Source organism: Gambusia affinis, linkage group LG11 (genome assembly GCF_019740435.1).
Source record: "Gambusia affinis linkage group LG11, SWU_Gaff_1.0, whole genome shotgun sequence".
Lineage (NCBI taxonomy): Eukaryota > Metazoa > Chordata > Actinopteri > Cyprinodontiformes > Poeciliidae > Gambusia > Gambusia affinis.
Genome location: NC_057878.1, coordinates 7,664,904 through 7,687,074, shown reverse-complemented (window position 1 = coordinate 7,687,074; position 22,171 = coordinate 7,664,904). Strand labels below are relative to the sequence as shown.

The 22,171-nt window shown below is 40.1% G+C and overlaps 1 protein-coding gene across 8 annotated transcripts in view; it reads right to left on the bottom strand.

The window, feature by feature from the left end:
- The window catches only part of LOC122840429 (mitogen-activated protein kinase kinase kinase kinase 4-like), a 99,434-nt gene that overhangs the window by 50,524 nt on the left and 26,739 nt on the right, over positions 1 to 22,171 (bottom strand). For all 8 annotated transcript variants that reach the window (XM_044132851.1, XM_044132855.1, XM_044132849.1 and 5 more), the window contains exon 3: positions 1,046 to 1,102. In XM_044132851.1, coding sequence (XP_043988786.1) covers positions 1,046 to 1,060 — 15 coding nt within the window. In that variant the 5' untranslated portion in view covers positions 1,061 to 1,102. The remainder of the gene's footprint in view (positions 1 to 1,045; positions 1,103 to 22,171) is intronic.

Genomic DNA, 22,171 nt, shown 5'->3' with positions numbered 1-22,171 from the left:
TGTCGTTCCTGGCGGGCGTCCAGAGTGCAACTGTACATTTATTTTAGCTAACAGCTGGAGGAAGAGGAAAAGAGACTAATCCAAACATTCGACTGGACTAAGAGTTAAAAAAGGTCCTGATTTCACTTGCATTTCTCCTCGGCGACGCGGCTCACATGAATGCATAAACATGTTCCCATCGCTGATCTATCCCCCTGCTTGCCGCTCTTTGATCTCAATGGTTGGAAATGCAGATTTGTTCGCTGAAGGCCACAGCGAGACTCTGGCTCCAAATGTCATGGCGGGATTCTGAAACATTTTCCCCGTAAGGGGATTTCTCAGCACGGCTTCAACAAATCTGCCGAGTAACTTGTCAGATTGGTCAAAGAAGCGGATTTTGGCCAACAGGAACGGGAAGGAGACCCTGGACTGAATCGGACCGCTGTATCCGGACAGAATGACTGGGTTAACCTCATTCTTTACTTCTTTATATTTCCAACTTCCATTTTGTTACGTCTTCAAGTTTAAACAAAACCTATTTGCTTCATGTTGAGCTGAAGGCTGCTGTGTCAGATCTCTCTCTGGTGGTGTGTCAGGCTGCAGCCAGAGGAAAACCATGAAGGGTGTAAAAAAAAAAATATATATATATATATATATATATATATATATATATAAAAGCCCCAGAAGAAGCAAATATCCATGCTTTGACGATCAAAATTCTGCAGAGGAAGACAAAACTGTAATATTTTTGCAATCTAAAGGGAAAAACATTCCACTGTACTCAGCTTTAGTAGATTATTCTGATTTTTAAGGGCTCCAGGTGGTCAAAAGCTCAAAGTCAAAGCCAAGTTTTAACTTTGTTAAGATCATCTATTTATTTTCTTTGTTAAAATAATTTTACAGCTATATGTTGGACAACATGAGCTTTCCCAAATATTTTAACCATTCAAATCTGCATAAATGATTTCACTTCCACCACCAATAAACACCAGTAGGTTCGTATACCAACTTGCTGAAATTTACAATCCCAACTGACGATAATAAAAGATTAGGCGATCTTACTGACCTCTGTGACGTCCATGACCTTGATGGCCGCCAGCTGTCCCGTCTTGACATGTCGACCCTGGAAAACAAACAGAAAGAGATGAGAAAACCACAAACCAATGATTATAATTACTCAATATATGTGCCTATTTTCCGTGTGAATAGTTCTGCTATAAGACAATCTGTCGCACATAGAGACAATAATGACTTCCTCCATTTTGTTTACAAATGCACCAAAATGACCAATTTCCTCTGTGGACCAGCTTTGCAAAGTGATGCTAAGAATCAAAAAAGCCTTCGAAATGACAGTTTTATAGGCTGCGAAAGCATTCGAGGTGATTCATTTGGTCGTAAAACCAAAAACCACATTGGAAGCATGTTATTTTCAGCCACAATAGCATAGAGAATCACAGATGTACATCCAAACATTGGGGATTCCTTCACAGACTTAACTCAGTGTTTTCAGTTTCATGCGAGGAGGGGAAGAAAAACACAACCCTACACCAACAGAGCACAAACATACTCTTGTTATGCCCAGTAGAGTAAAGAGAAAAACACACTATGAGAGTTTTCTTTTCAGCTGGACAGAAAGAGCCTCCAGTAAACAGTGCGTCAAAAAGCCTTTAAAAGACAGAAATGGCGGACGCAACAACCAAACATCACCACAGCTGGAAAAAACCGGGGAGAAACACTGTTGGACCTTGTCATTTCACACACGTCTCCACTGCCACATGATCCCACTTTCTTTTGTGGGAAAACGGGAGCTTTGACACCCAAAACCTCCGGCCCTCCGGGGGCCGAAACGAACGGGTGAAGCCCGCAATCCCGACGATGAGAGATTAACCCATTTGGGCTTGGCCACTGGAGACGTGGGAGTGTGTGTGAGGGAGGGGTTAATGAAAAAAGGTCAGGGCTGGTTGAGAGTGACAGGGGAACAAATGTGAGCTGGTGTTAACCTGCAAGGGCTACAGCGGCAGAGACACGTTGGGTAAAGAGAAGGCAACTTAACAAACACAGAAATGTTCAGTCTTCTTGAAATATAAACATCAAACTGTCATTCATAATGTTGATCTTTCAGAATTTCACAGAAAAGTGAATATTTTTCTGACTAAAGCCAAAGCAAGTGGCATTGGAGAAAAGCATACAACAGGACAGTGATTTGTTAAACCCCCAACTATGAAGAAAATTAGTCGAAACTAACAGGGAACCTCATAACAAAAATCCCTTTTCCAAAAAGGCAACTCGTCTGTAACATAACCTTTGTGGTTATAAAAGATCATTTTAATTGTGAGACAATAATAAAGTGACTGACTACTGAATGTGTTTAATAAATTTATGGTATCCGAGTTGTGTCCCTCAGACACCAACATCAGAGTTTTATGACAAACATTAAAAAAAAAAAAAAAAATGCTATTATTATCTATTAAACAACCCAAACGGCAACATGTGCTACCCATCCGGTGGAGTCAAGGAATATTTCTTTATGCACTTCAGGTGTGACATGTCCAAACAGGTATTGAAGGTTTCCACTGACGACTCTTTATATCAATGCTGATGTTTTGAATTAGTGGCCTTTCGCAGTTCAGTATTCGCGCATTTACCTATTTGTAGCTTTTTTTCTAGAACATAAAAATTCAAAAGAAAATGTAGGTTGGGAAGCTAAAATACCACAGCGCTACTTGGCATGCTGTTGAATGATGTTTGCAAAAAGGCAATCCAGGAGAGCCATCTTTTTCCTATTAGCAGTGGTTAGCTAAACCCCCAAGACCGGAAAGATTGTACACATTAGCTCCTGGGGAAGTGTTAAGATGGCTTCCACTGTATGTTTTAATGCATATTAAGATATATCTGGAGCTATAGCTTTGAAAATAGTCACTTTTTTGTATTTTCAGAGAGTCTTGAGTATTTTCAGATTCGCAGGTGATTGTTGTTCCTAACATTTGAAAAACTCAGCAGGTCTTTGGCATCAGGAACAAAAAGATAAATGAAGAACGATCAAATCTGATTTTGGCTCTACCCATAAATTCCAATCCTCGATTAACTCTAGCGTTCATCTCTTGGTTGCAGCATCTCTCCCCAAATGACGACACGCCTCAATTTAAATCTCAAGCGATCTTTTGTCCCCGTTATGACCGACCAGCTGAACAGATCAAACTTTGTTCCAAGTCTCATTGGAAGCGCGGCATGAGGAACATCACATGTGACCCCCCGACGATCTGAACACACTTTCACTTGCTGACAAATGAGCTCAGGTGGACGCACACCACACATCAACACCCACAAGACAGACTCGTGAAGCAGCTGGTATCATGCAGATTACGTCATGACAGACACTAATGAAGAAACGTGACTTTTTCCTTCCTGGGGTTGAGTTTCACTGAGTCTCTGAAGTGAAAAAAAACACATTTATAACTCCCCGCCGTGTGCATGTGTGTGTGTGTGTGTGTGGGAAAATATGATGTGTCACTGACTAATCACCCAAAAGATGTTGTTTCAACTGTGAACATGTTTCTGTGGCTCAGCCGTTCCTTTGTGTTTGAGAAAGGTGACCTCAGTATGGAGCCCCCCTCCACACCCGCCGCCATCCCCTTCTGTAGTCCCGACGCACAAGAACAGACCCACAACGGCTAGAAGATGACATCACCCTCCCTGATTCCTTTGTTCGACACCGAGACGCAGACCCACGCACACACCTGGCCAGCCCAGAGAGAGAAATCCCATCTGTCTGCCATTACAACGGCTCTCAATCTGCTGATGACAGACATCGACCTAATCAGATTTCTGCAGAAACTTGGTGTCAGTGTAACGCTAAAAGAGAAATTGGCTCTCTGTTGTGTTACATCTGCGAAGGCACTCACACGCAGATTTATTTCTAGGCCAGCTTTGGTCACGAATAGATATAGATGTTTCCTCAAAGGACGATTGCTCTGGAACGATATTGTCCGTTACGAATGAAATGTAAAATAAAGAAATGAGGTAAGCGTTTTGATTGGGAGAGCTGAAGGAAAGGAAGCGTGTTTCATCCGGAACCAATTAAGAAACAAAAAAATGCTAAATTAAAAAAATAAAAGAGAAAGAGAGAGTTGAACCAGACGCAACTGGAGCCGGTTGTGACTTCCTGATTAACAAAAATTAGTAGCAGACCTCATGAAGCAGACTATGACCATTTGTTTTGTTGTACTTAGCAAATGGAGAAGTGGAGAACAAGAAATGATTGCCAAATAAATGTAAGTACCTTCACATGAGGCTATCTTGAGGCAAAGGGCTCAGTACCTTACTTCCTGTTCTCGCTATATTCATTTCCTGTCTGTACAGGGTCAAGCAGGAAGTTCAGATCATCTCTCCCAACGACTGTAAAAGGCAAAGATTATATCTCCTACTCCAACATCTCTCTGCTTGGCTTTCTAACCGTATGGCGAGACAAGAGACTTGAAGTGGAGCAGTGAAAGCAAACGAGGTGGATTAGCAGTGGTTGTGAACAAATTATGTCGTCATCCAGGATGTGTTACTGTGAAATATCATCTTCACGGCCCAATAGTCGAGCAGGTTTAAAGTCATCACTGCAATGATCCAGTCAGTCAGAGGCCTCTTCAGTTTGGCTGAGATTCCATTACAAATACGCTCAAAACTTTGTCAATATTCTGGCAATGTCAAAAAAATCACAATTTCGCAATTGCTGTGTTTTCATTAAATCAGAAACAAAATTAAAATCAAACGTGAATATGCTTGTTAACGTGAACAGTCTAAAAATCATGCTGCACCATCGCCCTCCTACCACTTCCTGTCGTCTTTTTTGTCTTTTCCGCCAGTAGTAACATACGGTTGTTGATCACTTGACTTGCAGTCATTGCAACTTTTTATTTTTTTAAATACACCAACTTCAACTCAGCTGCGAAACCATGCCAAATTAGTACAAAACCTTCACTGAAAAATCACAACTTTTTTTTTCCTTTAAGCAAATTTATTTTTGTAATTCCAATTTGCGCAATTTTACGGTCAATGGAAACTGCATCCACACTGAGGATGAGTCATTTAATTTTCTTTTGGGAAAAATAATAATAATTAAAGACAGCGAACGGGTGGATAGACAGTCGGAACTAAGAAGGTCCAAAATAAAATGCACATCATTGGAAACAAAAGCCAAACGACATGGAAAGATGTAGATTGTGAAAAGAGTAGGATCCATCCATCCATTCATTTTCTGTTCACCCTTTGTCCCTAATGGGGTCAGGAGGGTTGCTGGTTCCTCTCCAGCTACGTTCTGGACGAGAGGCGGGTTCACCCTGGACAGGTCGTCAGTCTGTCGCAGGGCAACACAGAGACACACAAGACAAACAACAATTCACACACACACTCACACCTAGGGAGAATTTAGAGAGACCAATTAACCTGACAGTCATGTTTTTGGACTGTGGGAGGAAGCCGGAGAACCCGGAGAGAACCCACCATGCACAGGGAGAACATGCAAACTCCATGCAGAAAGACCCCGGGCCGGGAATCGAACCCAGGACCTTCTTGCTGTAAAAGAAACTAAAAACATTTTTGCCAACTCTTTCATTTGACTGCGCTTTCGTAAGACACCACGCTAAAGATAAAGCACTCATTGAAGCTTGCCGTTAATACCTCCCAGCTGACTCCACGCTCCTTCCCAGTATGATATAATCCTCTGGTCATCTGCTCTCCCATGACTACTACCTTTATCGGCGCGCTTCCACAGATCTCAGACGTCTGGATCACAGTTTCATCTTTCATGGAAAAAACCCCGCAGGGCTCGGGGGAAGTGAGAGGAAATCCCTGTTTGGTTCCAGTTACTGAGATTTTAAGATAAATGGTGTGTCTTGTATTATTTTTTGGAAATAAAAAGAGAAAACAGTACACAGGCGTCTTTTTACAAAGACAAAGTGATGGAGGCGGTAACAGGTTGGCTTTCCTCCGGTGTAATAACTCAGAGCGTAGAAAGGAAGAGCATTTCGTTGGATCAGATTGTCGGCAGATGATTTCTCTTTTTGCATCCATTGTAGATTGACTCACATCTACCGTGTTGCAGATAGTCAATTTAAATATTGCTGATGTTCAACATTAATCTGCTGTTTACCATTTCATGTGCTGTAAAGCGATGCCTCATAATGTAAAATGTGTTTATAGTTCTGGTATTCACATAAGTATTTTATCAGTGTATCGTTCTGATTTGTTTTTGTTTTGAATATAATTAATATCAGTATATTAGTAGGAGAAAACCACACAGACAGCAAAAGCAGCCTGCTAAAGTAACATTATGTGAACCAGATGTTCTATTAAACACTTTTCTTTGAGATTAGAGCTCTTAAATGCTGCAGACAAGACTTTTTTTTTCTTAAATAATTTTTTTTAGAATAGATTATTGCCTATACTAAATCCTAATCTGACACTACATTAAAGAGAAAAAAAACTCTGTGGGAGGGCAAACAAATGACCAAAACTTTGAGGCATCATGGAGTTATTTTGCTAAACGACGAGGCATTTTATGGACAAAATGTGATAAAATGTCCAAATTTCCTCTGGTCATCTGCTCTCCCAATTTTTTTACTATTTAAGACTTCTTTGAGGCAGATCTCAGACAGTCTGGATCACAGTTGGTAGAACTGTTGCCTTGCAGCATGAAGGTCCTGGTTCGATTCGGCCTGGGGTCTTTCTGCATGGTTTGCCAGTTACTGAGATTTTAAGATAAATGGTGGGTTCTCTCTGGGTTTGGAAATCCCACAGTCCAAAACATGACTGTCAGGTTAATTGGTCTCTCTAAATTCTTCCGTGATGTGAGTGTGTGTGCATGGTTGTGTGTCCTCTGTAATAACTCAGAGCGTAGAAAGGAAGAGCATTTCGTTGGATCAGATTGTCGCCCAGATGATTTCTCTTTGCATCCATTGTAGATTGACCAGCATCTACCGTGTTGCAGATTAGTCAATTGTAAAGATGGATGGATGGACTTCTTTGAGAAATCTTTTAACACTAGTGTCTCATGAAGTACAACATGAATTGTCGTCTATGATCAGATGGTGCGTTGCTCTAATATACTTCTCTTTATCTTCAAAATATCAACAACATTCAGATTTTTTTTTTTTTTTTTTGCTTACAGAAACTTTTTCGATGCTTATACTTGAAAAAAAAAACAACAACAACTTAAAATCTATTTCCATGCCTTTTTATTCTGACAGGAACAACCACAAGGACTTGGAGGAGAGAGAAAATTCACATGTGAAGAGGAGATGGAGAAGAAAGAAGGGGGTGTTGGTAAAGTGTCACACGGTTTAACACAGGAAAACAAAGAAGAAGCTGGGATGACAATGAGTTTGTGTGCGAGTGTGAATCAAGACCTTGAATCATTCCACGCTAAACTGTACACACTTCAAAATAACTTTAGATGAAACCAGAGCATACATCTGGCTTTGCTGAGGCTCAACTCGTCCCGTTTGCGGTTTTTGAGGACAACGGCCTCTTTATTTCATCTCTGGGAGGCCAGGTGCAAGCTTTGCAACGGACACAAAAACATGCAGAAAAATCACACACACACACACTTCTAATTAGTGCAGTTCAGCAAATGCGAAAGCCAACAAGTTGTTATTGATCAAACCGTCGGTGCGTGTAGGGAGCTAAATGCTCGTCATCATTTTTAGATATTTCCAATAAGCGAGAACTCAGAGTAGTTCTTTATTTCGTGTGTCTTCGCTGTCTTCCACACAGCAGCTGCCAAAGGACTTCCAGCCTTTCAGCTACAATGCTGCAATGATAATAATTTAAAAAAAAATGTTTTAGCAGAGTAGAATGAAACTGCTTGGATCAAGGTAAAGTCAAGGACAGTTTTCACCAAGTTCCCTCAACTGGAAGTGTAAAAAACAAACTACCAACACAAGAATTCAATCAAGATTCACAGTATATTTTATTGGATAGCTTTTAGGCAAAGTGAGAGAGGATGGCATAAATAGAGTGAAATAATTTTATGTATAGTTGTCATATGATGAAACCTAAATATACACAATAATAAGATGTGTCAAAGACAGACAAACAAAAATCAGTGAAGAAACAAAAGAATCAGACCTTTCTTTTCACCTTGACTTTTCTAATTCTAGTCAGGGAGTCTGACTCTAGCAGATAACAGGAAGGCTTATCATGCTCTTACTGGAACTGATCATCCAGGGTTTGGATAAAGTTTATCTTAGTATATTTTGTCTTTAATCAGATTTCTTTCAGTCACTTAGATTCAAACCGACAGAAGAACCAGACAGGCTGGTTCCTTATAAGTTGTTTTAAATCTTTTGCAGCTCAGATTTTGAGTCACATGTTTTTATTTTTTATTGTTTGTTGAACATAACTCAAAATATTTGTGGAAAATTTGCCTATTCTTGAACTTTTACATAGAGCACCTCCAACATATATATAAATATATATATATATATATATATATATATATATATATATATATATATATATATATATATATATATATATATATATATATATATACATATATATATATATATATATATAAAAAACAAACTATATATATATATATATAAGATATATATATATATATATATATATATATATATATATATATATATATATATATATATATATATATATATATATATATATATATATATATATATATATATATATATATATATATTTAAAAATGCAACTTGGAAAGTTTAAATACATAGACACAACACGACTTGACACACTATTGGCCAATCCATGATTATCCAGTCCTTGGCGTTTATTGGTCGTACTCCCAAGAATGTGAATAAGGAAAATCGTGGATCGTACCAAGGTGATTTTTCTCTGTGCATTTTAATGTGTGTTTGACTTTTTAGTTATTAAAATAGGCAACTATGATCAATTTCAGAGGTTCTAAATCCTGCAAATGTTGGAGGACCACTGTACTGAATCTTCTCCTGTTTTAATAGAGTGATTGTTTCTCACGTTTAAGATCATTACCAATGAAAACCTTATTCAGTTACTTTCTTGTGTTCTAAGCACGACAACAACTACAAACAGTAATGTTTGTCAAATTTCACTTACATTTAAATCCAAGATATTTTCTCAGTTATCGATACAGATGATATGTTTGGACAGAATTTTGACTTCTCGTTAAGGATGTCGAAGATGACTTCCCGCCGGTCTTCAGCCTCTAAAGCACATATGTCAGAGTCAGACAGGCTGGCCCATGAGAAGATTTTTACGGCCCCTGGATGATCTTGATTTATTCGCACCGTCTGAAAAAATATCTTCCTTATTTGAACTGTAAGTAGTTCTTTAAATGTTCTGTGAGATGATGTACTTACCCATGTATCCATAACAACCGAACTTTCAATATCCACCAAGTTATTGCCATATATATATATATATATATATATATATACACTATATATATATATATATATATATATATATATATATATATATATATATATATATATATATATATATCCATATATATTGGATATATATATATATATATATATTTAGATATTTAAGACACGTGCAACTTGAAAGTTTATTAGCACAGCAGTCGTCAGCATAACTGTAAAATTAACTTTCAGATACCCATCAAAAATGGCAAAAAGGAAGGTGGACACTGAGAACCGGGGGTTTCAAACAAGGTTTAGAGTTTATATTTAGAGTTTTTACTCAGTTCAAGTTTAAAAGTTCAAGTTTAATATTTGTTTTCACTGCATATTACTTCTCCTTGATGAAAATGTTGTTTTTGATTAATAGATTTTTGCACTTTATTTTATTGTATTTCAATCCAATTATATTTTAAAAATATTTCAGTTGTGTCTGTTGAAAATTAAAGATTACTGACAGAGCCATAAGAAAATATTGCTTTACTTATCTGATCATATTGGAATATATTTGTTAGGTTTTCAGTAGGTTCAATTAGGTTCACTAGACTATATGTGTCATTTAAAAAAATTTCAATGAACATTTGATCAGTCCGGCCCTCAGCTTGTAGCTAAATTTTTTATTTGGCCCTCCGTCCATTTGACTTTGACACCCCTGCTCTAAAGAGTTAAAGTTTTCGCTGATCATTTAGTTCAGGTTCTGGCGCTGCTTTGCTCCGTCTCAGTGTTCAAACAGGCAGCCCCGTTTAAGTAGGCCAAGAAAACAGTGTCTCTCTGGGGAACAGCCCAGAGCAGACAGAAAGAAAGAGGCTGGTCAGTTAGAAATCTCTACTGAAGGCTGCGATGGAGATTAAATAAAAAACAAAACTAGACTGTCTCTTTATTCCAAGAAAACCATCAGGTGCCTGCAGACAGTTAAGTTTACTTGCAAGTGTATTTTTCGGGGAAAACTTTGGGTTAAATACAGAACAAACTGAAACGCAAACACACAAAGTGACGCAGCGGATATGTTCAGAGAGAAAGGAAGCAATAGAGAGGCATGTAGCACTGGACTGCGTCCATAGTTGGATCTCGTTGTAGTAAAGGGGGTTAAAATCTGGGCACTGGGACAAATTTCCATAACGTAATGAGCGATCACCCCATTTCTAGACACACATGCAAGACTGACCGACGTGTCATTGAGGTGGATATGGCTCGTAACCAGGCCAGCAAACCGCAGCCTGAGGGCTTTTCCAGAGCTGAACGTGGAAAGCTGCGAAAACTCCCCCAAAAACAAACGCCGAGTCCGGCGATCCACTTAAAGTGAGTTCACACCGCAATTTACACCGAAACGCCAACACAATGGCATAAATCAAAAGACGCTTTGACTATTTCTGATTATTGGAAAACTTTAACTTGATCACCAAAAGCACCACAAGAAAGCTACGGTAAAACGATAACGGTCAATTTTACCTTCACTCCAGAGATTCATAAACGTCTTTTTAAGACAGCAGCAGGCCTCTTGTTAGTCACACAAGACTAAAGAAATTCCAGCAGTTAGCAGATGAAGCAATGGTCAAACTTTAGCCTGGATAGTAAAGTTAGTTTAGCTTACAATTTCTAGTAAATATACTTATTTTTTAACATGCCCTTTTCTAACCTGTAAAAACTTCAGTTGTTATGCAGCAGACAAAGAGACCCTGCAGAAGATAGTGAGGGGAGATGAAGGAGCCACCAAAGTAACCCTAACCCCTCTGTGTCCTTGACCCTTTCCATGACCTTTCTGGTCTGCTGCCTTGAGGCAAACGATACAACGACATCAAAAGCAGAAACGCCAGATTGCCACTAAAGCTCATGATGTCGAGATCACACATTTCACGTTATTGCACTTAAGTTCTGTTTTTATATCTGATTAATGATGGGAAGTCTGCTGCTGGACAGAACCAAGTGATTCTACACCTGACTGGTCCCTACTGGTGATCGGCCGGCCAGAAAGCTAAAAAAATCCTTTCTGATCAGTGAACACACCATACCAAGAACAACCACGTCATGCTAAAATAACACCCTACTGGTGTAGAAGTAGGTACAGGATGAAAAGAGGCTCTTTTTTTTAATCAAAACTCAAGTATAGTTACAGATAATGACTTAAAATTTGTCACAGAGAATTAATAGTCTTCTTTTTTTTTCTTCAAATATCAAGCAGAACACCACTGCTGTTCACCTTGTAAATAAAAAATAATATCTTGGGATACAGGGCGTGATAGGGTGGAAAAATAAAAAAGAAAGTCGTTTATTAAAAAGTTGGTTAGACTATCATCGGTTTTTAATAGAAGGATGGAGGATTCTGTAATTTGTTTGAGCTGTGCTACATTTTAAGTTCCTATTTTCACAGATCCTGGAGGATTTTTCATTAGTTGTGGATTTTTAGTCAAGCAGTTTGAGCTCAGCAACTTTAAGCCATTTATGAATAGATTTATTTTACAATAAACATAATTTATTTAGGACAGATCAACTTTCAGTGAATGCAGGAAGTAGAAAATTGTAGATCTTAAAAGTTAAAATTGGAATTTTAACTTTAAGAGTGACACAAAATCAGAGCGATATTTCCGAATGGTGCCTCTCTAGCGACCAAGTCATTTTACTTTTTGAATATTTCTGGTCATTTAGAGACAAAAATCTCTGTTTTATCTGAAGTTTTAAAAATAAGGAACATGAGGAGGGTGTGCTGCTGTACCGCTATTATAAAGTGAAGTGAAAAAATAAAAGAGCGACCGAGCGTCCTCCCACTGCTCCATTCATCATGACATTCCTCCATCACCCATCTGAGCCCAGAGGATCGGCAGAGAAAACACATCAATACGGCACAGACAAAGGCAGAGAGAGAGAGGCGTGGAGGAAAAAGAGAGAGGCGGATTTGGAAAGAAAACATGGAAGACGGAAGAGATGAGTGGTGTAAAGCAGAATCCGTGTGACATTATTTTTTCAGGCTGCTTGCATGGCTTGACGAAGGCAAAAACAGGAGAAGAAAAAAACATTTGTTTATTTTTAAAACACGGAGCGATTACAAAAAAGTTACTATATGTCAAAGTGCAAATTCAACCAAATAACAGAGTATAACGGTGAAAAATCCCACATGTGTGCATTTCGTCAGTAGAATAACTAAATGTGTTAGCCTCACTAAAAACTTCATCATCCAAGTCAAAATGCGGTAGTGTGAGTCCGGTTAAAGTGACCGTGTGCACTGGAGGAATTATCTCGCTGTCCGACGCCATTACCACTGTTATTACTGAGACACGGCGCTGACTCCGCCCTCTTACAGCCCCCCCCCCCATGTGCCCGTTAGTTCAAAGAGAGCACCTCGGACCGGAGCGCTCATTGGAGTTGATCTCGGCTGACCAGGGGTTGCACAGATATGAACAGGGAGAATCTCACAAATCCGTTTATAGAGGCCCGGTGGCAGATTCAGGATCAGGTTTAATAAACTGACAAAACAATGTTACTGAGGACGGAGGATAATCCGTCTTCCTGCTGGAAGGTAATTGAATTCTGCCTCCAGTCGGCCTTGCTGTGGGGTTTGGCTGAGCAACACTTTAGCAGTTTGGTTTTGATGCTTCCACTGCAGCAACGCAAACGTTCGCGCTGGTCCTGCAGAGGCCACATCCAAACATGCACGATAAACTTCTCGAGGTTTCACAGCCAGCAATAAAACCAGGTGGACAACACACCTGAACACAGCTTTGCAGCAGGTCTATGAGCAACAACAAACTGCTGACATGATGGTACTTCCTTGGCTGCTTCCCTTTCTCACAAATCACTTTTTGGAATGCTGTTACTTCTGAAATCCTTCAGAATGTGTTACTTTTGATCCTGTACGTCGGAGGTTTCTGCGATTCCACCGTCAGTTTCAACCCTGCTGTGCAGAAAGAACGACTGTCAGGATGTGTTCTGCTTATCTGCAGCATGGAATGATGCATTTCAACCTGGCATCGCGTCTCAGGTAAGGCACGCGTACCACAATCTGTTTCCCCTGATGACAGCAACCTTTAAAAATTGGATTTTTTGTATAGACAGTACATCAAACTGTTTTATAATTTAGATATAAACATTATGAGGACTCAAGGTTTCTTACTATTCCAGGACTTTCCTTTGAAAGCATCGCAAGTACATTTTGCGTTCAAACCGAGCAGCCAGCCAATGTGCAATTTGGAGGTGTGTGCACTTCTCGAAACCCATTCATCGGAAGTCCAAGGAATATACTCTTTTTTTGTGTGTGCAAGACATCTGATCATTTTATTGTACTTAATAGCTTGAGAATCGCAGACTATTCATTTGTTTACAGCCGCCGTTGCCTTGACTTCCAGATGACCCAGATCCAGATGACCTCTCCCCTCCAGAGACTATTGATGCTCTGCATGATTTTTAATGCTGAGGTGCCCATTTAAAAAAAAAAAGCTAGACGAAACTACAAACCTTTCATTGTTGCTGAGCATTACTCCAGAGCCCTTACTCATAAGTGGATCTTTTGTAGTAAGTAAAACAATAATCAGGGAAACTGTATCCATGCAACCAGGCTCATTAGTCTTTAAATATTAATTTCTCCATTTAGGTGTTTTTAATCCCCCTGTGTCAACCATCTACTTTCTACCCAGATTAATTTTTGAGAGCAAAAATGCAAAATAATCTGAGTTAAAAATTATTATTATTATTTTTTAAAAAGTAGCGCTGAAGCACAAAGAAAATAAGTCAACTGTGTTACAGAGAGGCCAACTAATCCACGGGGGCCAGAAGCTGCTTAATTTCAACCAGGAAACCAGTGAGGAGCTTAATCAGAGCGGGCCGAGCCAGACTAACATCTTAACTTCATTTGCCTCATAGTCACAGAACAGCGTGCTTTTAGCCCCTCTTAACGACTGAAGAGGTGGGGGGAGCGACATTGTTTAAACTGAGCTTTTTAACTCAAAATATTAGAAACGGGACTCGTTATATTCTCTATCTGAACATGTCTAAAACAGAAATAACAACAAAAACATCACAGCAGAGCAACAGGAACAACAGCGTTTGAAGAAACCTCAGTCTTGTTAACTTGTTCTCCATGTGGAAACACACACACACACACACTCAAAAGAAATAAAAGTAAGCATTTACGCTGAGCGGCACTCACTGAGCCTAAATCACGCAGCATGCGCCTGCTCACTCAGCTGCTCGGCTCCGTCCGACGGGGGAGGAAAAGTGTGCGAGTGGAAGCGCGGCGTGTGCGTGCGATCGGCCATGTCAGACCAGGCTGGTTTAATGATGACACGCGTGCAGCGCCGCGGTGATCAGCTGTGTCCCGGTGGCCTACTTCCAGTCCAGTCCTGCATCACTATGGATACACACCCAACGAGTGGCTTTGACCAGGCCTGTCGTAATAAACATTTAATCGCGTGATAAATTAAAACGACCTCAATCATTTCCTCATGCTCAATTTCACGTTTTCTCATTTCTCTCTCTCTCTTTCTACCAGCCTTTCTCAGCCTCTTTTTTTTTGAAGGGCAATTTCGTTTATGGAGACTTCATAATTTGCTTTGTTTACTTATTGTGGAAATGTTCAATGCCTTCCAATACAAGTATGAAATGTTCATTTGCATTTAGCGTTATTGATCTTTGAGAATGTGTTCTTGCACTATCATGTCATTACCTTTATATTACATGAAAATGGTCTCAAAACTATTATTTTTCGCAGTAACGTCTGGGACAATTTACTGCCCAGCAAAATGAGTTATTGTCTTTTTTTTTATTAAATTAACTTCCTGGTTTCTTGTGAGGACTAAAAAATGTTAATCTGGATATAATGGGTATTTTAGTGATTGACTCAGGAGGCTAAAATGGCTGACGGGGTGAATGAGAGATAGAAATCAGGAGTCTTTCTCGGCAACCTGTTGGTGTCAATTAGAAAAAAATGCTTCATGTCATTTTTAACACATCTGTCAAACTGTATATATACACATATACTTGTGTGCGTGTAAGTGTTTACTCATTCCCATGATGCATTACTGCCTCCAGCAAGCACAGTGTGGTGCATCACCATGGAAACAGAGCGACGTGTGAATGCGAAGAGGGAAGAAAGTGAAGTAAACAGATTTTGACCAATTCCTTCTTTTTGTTGTTGTTGTTTGTTTGTTTCGGCCCCTAACCCTTATCAGATAAACTTTTTGTTAAACTTTTATTTATTTTTTTTATCCATCAGAGAGTATGATGTTGGCTTGTGTGCTTAAAGACATAAAAAAAAGTGGGAGTTCTGTGTTAGGATGCATTCAAAGAACAAAAACAAAACTAGATGAAAGCAAATTTAGCTGATTCTTGTCTCTGGCCGGTTGACTGGTGGATGTCCAGTAAGCAGCTCTGGTTCTGGTTCAGGTCTCCTGCCAAACCAAACAGAGGAGGACACAATCTGCACTACAAAGAGAGACTACCAGCTTATCAGCCTGTGATAAGATCAGTAAAGACTCTTGCAGGAATTGCAGCACTTCTTTGTTAAAATGGGTCCAGGCAGTGACCGGCAGGACAAATGAAGAAAAAATCTGTTGTTTTTTTTTCTTATGTGTTCATTAAATGCATCAAAACTGAAAACTCCCTATTCCAGGGGCTTGTGAACACATCCACAAGCAACACAGGACACGAGCATTTCAGCTGTAATACTTGAGTTTCTAAAGTTGTTTTGTTTTAAAAAAATAAAGACACTGTTACAGACCTTAACTGAAGTCTGTAACACCCGGTAAAAATTGATCGATGCGTTCCTCATGTGTCAAGATGTCAAATAAATGATATATATATATATACATATCTATATATCAGTATCCTAAATGCCAACACTGAATGTTGGCGTTCTATTCATAAAATACAGTACAAGATCAATATTTTAATTGTAGTTTTATTTTCCTTTTTAATGCTGATGAACAAGCTGATTACCAATTAAGCTAATAAATTTTTCTCACTTTACACACAACCTCCACTGTGTTTTACTGGGACTTTATGTAATGCACCTGTGTGTTTTCCTCACAATCTTTTTATAGCACAATCAAGGGACCATCTTACCTAAAGTATCAAATATGACTTGAAATTGGGTCTCTGTCTCTTTAAGAAACTCCTGCTCTTTCTGAAACTCCGCCTTCCGGAAGTCATCACAGCATGGCTCCTCTATTAAGCCTTTAGCAACGTTTCACCAGTCTTTTCACTGAGAAGTAGCTCCTATAGTGAGCTCAGCAGATGCTCACCTCCACCGGGTGTTTGCTAATTGCTGCTGGCTAGTCTGAAGGAGCTGAGTGTGGGTGTCACAGGGGAGGGCTCCTCTGTGAGACAGAAGCTAGGGAAGCTTGGAAACTGCAGCTCTGAGGAGTAGCTGTGTGTCTCGAAGGCGGGGCTAGGCCCAACCAGGCGTTTTGCACAGCTGAATGGTTACCATGGAGATTCCAGGATTTCCTCCAGCATGCACTGAAGAATCAAATGTAAAACTCCCGGTATTTTTTTGATAAAGAAATAGCATTATAACATGATGTAAAGCTCAATACACTTCCCCTTTAAAGTATAGTGGAGGGAAAAACACACGTGGTTTCCATATTGTTTTAGCAAATAAAAACCAGACAAACGAGCCATGCTGTGTACTCAACCTCCTGAGTCAGCACTTTGTAGTTACAGCTTCATCCCCCCACAGCATGGTTCTGCCACCTCCATATTTCACAGTGGGTTTTGGTGTCTTATGTAGTGTTAGTGCAACACATGTTGATCAAAAAGCCTTACATATGCTTATTGCATCCCCTATGCAATATATAGTAGTTGGAGCTACTAAGAACTTCCTTTAAACTTTGACTTCCTGTATAATTATTTCTATCTATATTACCTTGAACTTTAACAAGCTTAACCTCTGCTCTAAACATCCAATTAGGATGGAGTGAGAGTCAAAAGACGTGTTGAGGACAGAAAGGCTGGGCTAAACCCCTGCAGTGGGAATTATATATAGATTCTTCTGACTGAGCAAAAATTAAAGAGAAAAAAAAATAAAAAAAGTCCTGTCCCAGTTTCCAGCCAAACCCCGAGCTCTCTTAATGATTCGCTCCTTTGATAGATGGTGCATTGGGCACTGCGGCGTGCAGCGAGCTGGGAAACCTGGCAGACAAACAAAATCCTCCAAACGTACAAGCGGAAGGAAGGAAGAAAAAGAAAAGAGGCAGCGCGTCTTCAAAGGGCCGGACTCCGAGCCAAGAGTTTCAGAGAATCGCTTTTCTTCATGAAGTCTCCTACTTCTCCTCCATCATTAAAAGTCAGTTTCTGGACCGTGTGTCCTCCCTTCCTCCAGCCCCCTATTGCAGCTTTCCAGCAGTGACATGTTTAGCTTAGACAGGAAGCTGCTGCCAGATGAAGAGACACAAAAACACACACACACACACACACACACACACACACACACAAAAAAAAAATCACAGGAAGGCAGCGGTCTGGTGTCTGATGCCGGCATGACAGGAATTTTCTTGTCCACAGAGTAGCGATGTGGCGGTTCTTGAGATTACTTCGTCGAGATCACAGCCAATGATGTCTCAGGCCCAGGGTGATATCCAAACCACTGGAACTATTTAAACTGGCATTTTTATCACCTCTTCAAAAGCTTGGGAGGGTAATGAAGGGGTTTCATTTGGGGGTAGAGGGGTGGCTCTTGCTCTGGTTCGGGTAAATATAGAAAGCTGCAAAGGCGAGCGGTGAGGCCCGAGAAGAAGAAGGTTTCATATTCACAGAAGGCCGTAATAACAGACGGTGACTCCTTTTTAAAAAAAAATCCTTTCTTTTTTTCCCCCAGCACCTTGAAGGGTGAGGTGCACTTAATTAAGACAGGGATGTTTTAAAGCCCACCGAAAACATGCAACATTGACAAAAAAAAAAAAAAAGAAAGAAAAAAGACAGCTTGAGTGTCGGGCGGCGTGGCATGGAGAGGAAACTTTACACCCTGGGTTAGCCAACACTGGCTCTCTGTTACAGGATGGAGATGTTCCCTCCCTGACCGATGGTTATTCAGAATTAGACAAAACGCACACAACATAAAACTGTGAAAGGGTTTGAAGAAGCAGGTCCTTTTTCTCCCCTGACAGAAAGAGAGAAATTTGTCTGAAGATAGATAACACTATTACAGCTATATATTATTAAAAACCGTGTTGTAGCAATTGTGAAGCAATATTTTTCTAGTGATAATTACAACAGTAACAGAAAAATAGCTGGCTGGTATATATATATATATATATATAGGAAATCCTTCTTCGTTCAACAGTGTCGATGTTTAAAACGAAGACCGTACAGTGGATCCTGATCCACCGTTTCCAAATTCGCCAGACTTTTCTGTGGAACCTAACTCCAAATTATTCAGAGAAAATCTGCCTGTTTTGATGTGAGACAAATGTTGATGGACTGTTGCTAAAAGAAAATGGGACTGGCTAAAACCTGGTGAGGGATCAGAGTCTCAACGTCATTTCAAACTGATTTAAAACATTACTGTTCATCATCTGACTATGGGAACTTGCTTGCATTAAAAACAAATCACAATTCAAAACTGTGCAAAGCAAGCTGTTCGGGGCTACAATAAAAGTTAAGTACTCAGATTTGTGGTAAAACAAACAAACAAAAACAACAACCTTCCTTTATATCACTGTAGATGTGCAGAGAGAAGCTGGATAAAGAGCAATTCAGTCAAAGTCTAAAGTCAACAGTAAGTTTCCGAGCGCTGCCTGGCTCCTGGGTGATTTGTGAAGCTAATAGAGGGAAGTGGATTTGGCTCAGACTAGTTCCTGGCATCGGACTGACGTAGGACGTCAAAAACAACTACAAGACCCGGAGAGCGGCGGCGCGGGCTGTAGACGACACGCAAACAGAAAACAGCCTCAGTCTGCGTGAAATCCAAGTGGACGACGCTGGAAGAGTCAATATAGAAACACAGAGTCTGGACGCCACAAAATGTACACAACAGCCCATGTTTTCATGACTAAAACGTACCAGCTTGCGTTGCTAATATTAGCACGTAGCCCTGCTGATCTCCACCCAACAATTTCCCTCTGACTGAACAAAACGGGCCAATGTGACGGGGGAGGAGAGCTACTGTTTAAACAGATTATAAAGCAAAAATGTTGAGACACAGAGTCATGAGAAACACTTCAGGGCTGCTTTTATTTTGTCTTTGCAGACGTTGAAGAAGAAAGAAGACTTTATTTTGATTCTCAGTCGTCTGCCTGTCCAGCAGCTGTTAAAACACCAGCATATATAGGCTAATATGGGCTTTTCAAAATCACTAATAAAAAATCTGAATGCATTTTCATTCAACCCCTTTTACTTTGGTAAGACAAAATAAAACAGTGTGACCAATTGCCTTGGGAAGTTACCTAATTAACAACCTAAATAGTAAATCTTTAGCTCATAATGTTGGTTTAATAAGAGCACCTATAAATTAGAAAATCTGACTGATGCGGTTACTTTGTGCATTGCGATGATAAAAACCCCTTTCCTTTACGTACCTTGTGTTTAGAAGTAGCACATTTCCAAATAGTTAAGTTTTCTAAAAGCAGTGGTGCATTTGTGGCCATGCAGTCAGTTAAACCAAAGTAAAAAAATAAAAAATACAGCAAAGAAAACATAATTTTATGTTTGTCGCAATAAACATCTCAACATTTTGTGACCAAATTTTTAAGTGAAAATGTCAAAATGGTGTCAAATTGCTTTACAGACCTAAATTAAATTCAGAATCTGCAGATTTTAAAAGATTTTCATAACTTATTTATTTTATTGTTTATTTGATAAGGACTGATACAAAAACATTGATCTAACGCCTGCTTCCCGGTGATTTAGTCGTGGCTAATTCACAACACTCGTCTCTAGAGCGACCTACAGTGTTCAAAGAATTATTTACAGAGGAGGGTCAAATTCAAATGCACGCCGCACGTTTCAGATTTTGTCAGACGTTTGTAGCTGTAACATGAAGAAGTTCAAGAGGTGGGAACAGTTTTGAAAAGCACTGTATGTTTTTTTTTTCCTTTGGCATGTTTTTGAGCGTGATTTGGTGTTTCTGCACAGCCCCTCCTCCCTCTCAACACACTGACCTACAATCCAGCTCCGCCGCCGCCACTCTCTAAAAATAGAGCGGGATTTAACCTACAGCGAGCGGAGGAGGGAGCGAGCGAATAAAGAGGTGTGATGGGAGGCGAACACGGGCAGGGATTTTGTTCCTGTTGCTGATTTAACTCACTGCTGACAATTACATGAGGTGTAATGTTGTTGTTGGGGGGGGTTTTAGCGTTTGAAATGTGGAGAAGTGCTAAAGCGGTAAAATGATTTATAAGCTAAACATTACCATGAACCGAGGAGCAGCTCACGGTCTAGATGGTGTCCATGAGCGTTCAAGGACGCTTGTGGTAAGAGCAGCCAGATTTAGGGGTTACAGTGCATCCGGCCAGTGATGATCAGAAACCGTCCTTGGTTGGTTTTGCTCCGACAGATAAGCATTCAGCCTTACTCCTCTTCTCTGCCAAGGCAAACCGGCCGCCACTCTGAAACTTCAAATGATTTGCACAAAAAGACGAGAGTGGAGTTCGGGATTACGGCAGAAAGCGCCTGAATCCTCCGCTGAACAAAATAAATAAATTAATAATAATAATAATAATTTTCCTTCAGGTGTTTTCCTAGGAAGAGCTTGCTGCAGGCTTGCATCATTTTTTTTTTGTTGTTTCTGCCTCTGGTTTATTTTTAAATCTGAATGTGTGAAGTCACAGGATTCAAACACGCTGCTGCTGCTGCTGCTGCTGCTGCCATGGCATCCGAGATGTTCGGCAAACCTGGCGAGTGTAAGAGCGCGTTCACATCGGCCCTGCTTAGTCCCGCTTTCATCCAAGTACGTTTATTCAGAGAGTACGGTTAGTTTGGGGAGGTGAACTCTGGTCCGAATGCATATGTGAATGCTAAGGAAGACCGGAGACCGCTCCAGGAAGCGGACAAGAGCGCTGGGCATTGTGGGTAAACGCAACCAAAGCAAGCATGTAAGACTGGCGCTAGCGGGAGAAATGACTCATCAAAAGAGGAGTCCTACGACCGCTGGAATCCGCTGCCGCTCCATTTTTGTTTAGATTTTGTGAAGATGGAAGCTGCGCTCATGTCTTCTTCAGAGGATTATGTGCCGGTGCCTTTTGGTGCAGCGCCACAGATGAGGAGGGGAACAAGTTTTTAAAAGAGTAAAAGAGCTGAAATATCGCAAAAGTCAAAATCCTGATCCCAAATCTGGCCAAAACTACCGGACTATTATGTAAGAAACACCCTAAAATACCGATTTACTAGTTACGTCATAAAATTAAGGTTAAATTCCTGATCCTGATACATTACATGTAACACGGCGGAAATTTGAACAAAGACGAATTAATCAAAGGTTGCAGAGCCAAAAAAGAAACTAAAACTAAAACATCAACAATTCAAATTTCACAGACCCAAAGGTTAAAGGGGTAAAGTGGAAGTTCTTAACATGCTCCATCGTTTACTCCCACTGACCCACAGCATCGCTGCACGTTCTTTCATCACTTCCAAAGTGTGGGCACTTCCTGTCTGAGGGGCCAAAAATAACCATCAATCCCAGCCTGCCTCACAAGTTGCCATGGGATCAAACAATATGGGAGGCGGCAGGACGCCGAGGCTTTTTTAATCACCGGGTGGAGAACGACAAGGAGGAGACATGACAAGCGACAGCAAGGGGGAACAGAGGACGCTGGAGGCGATTACACAGCCCAGCAATGGCA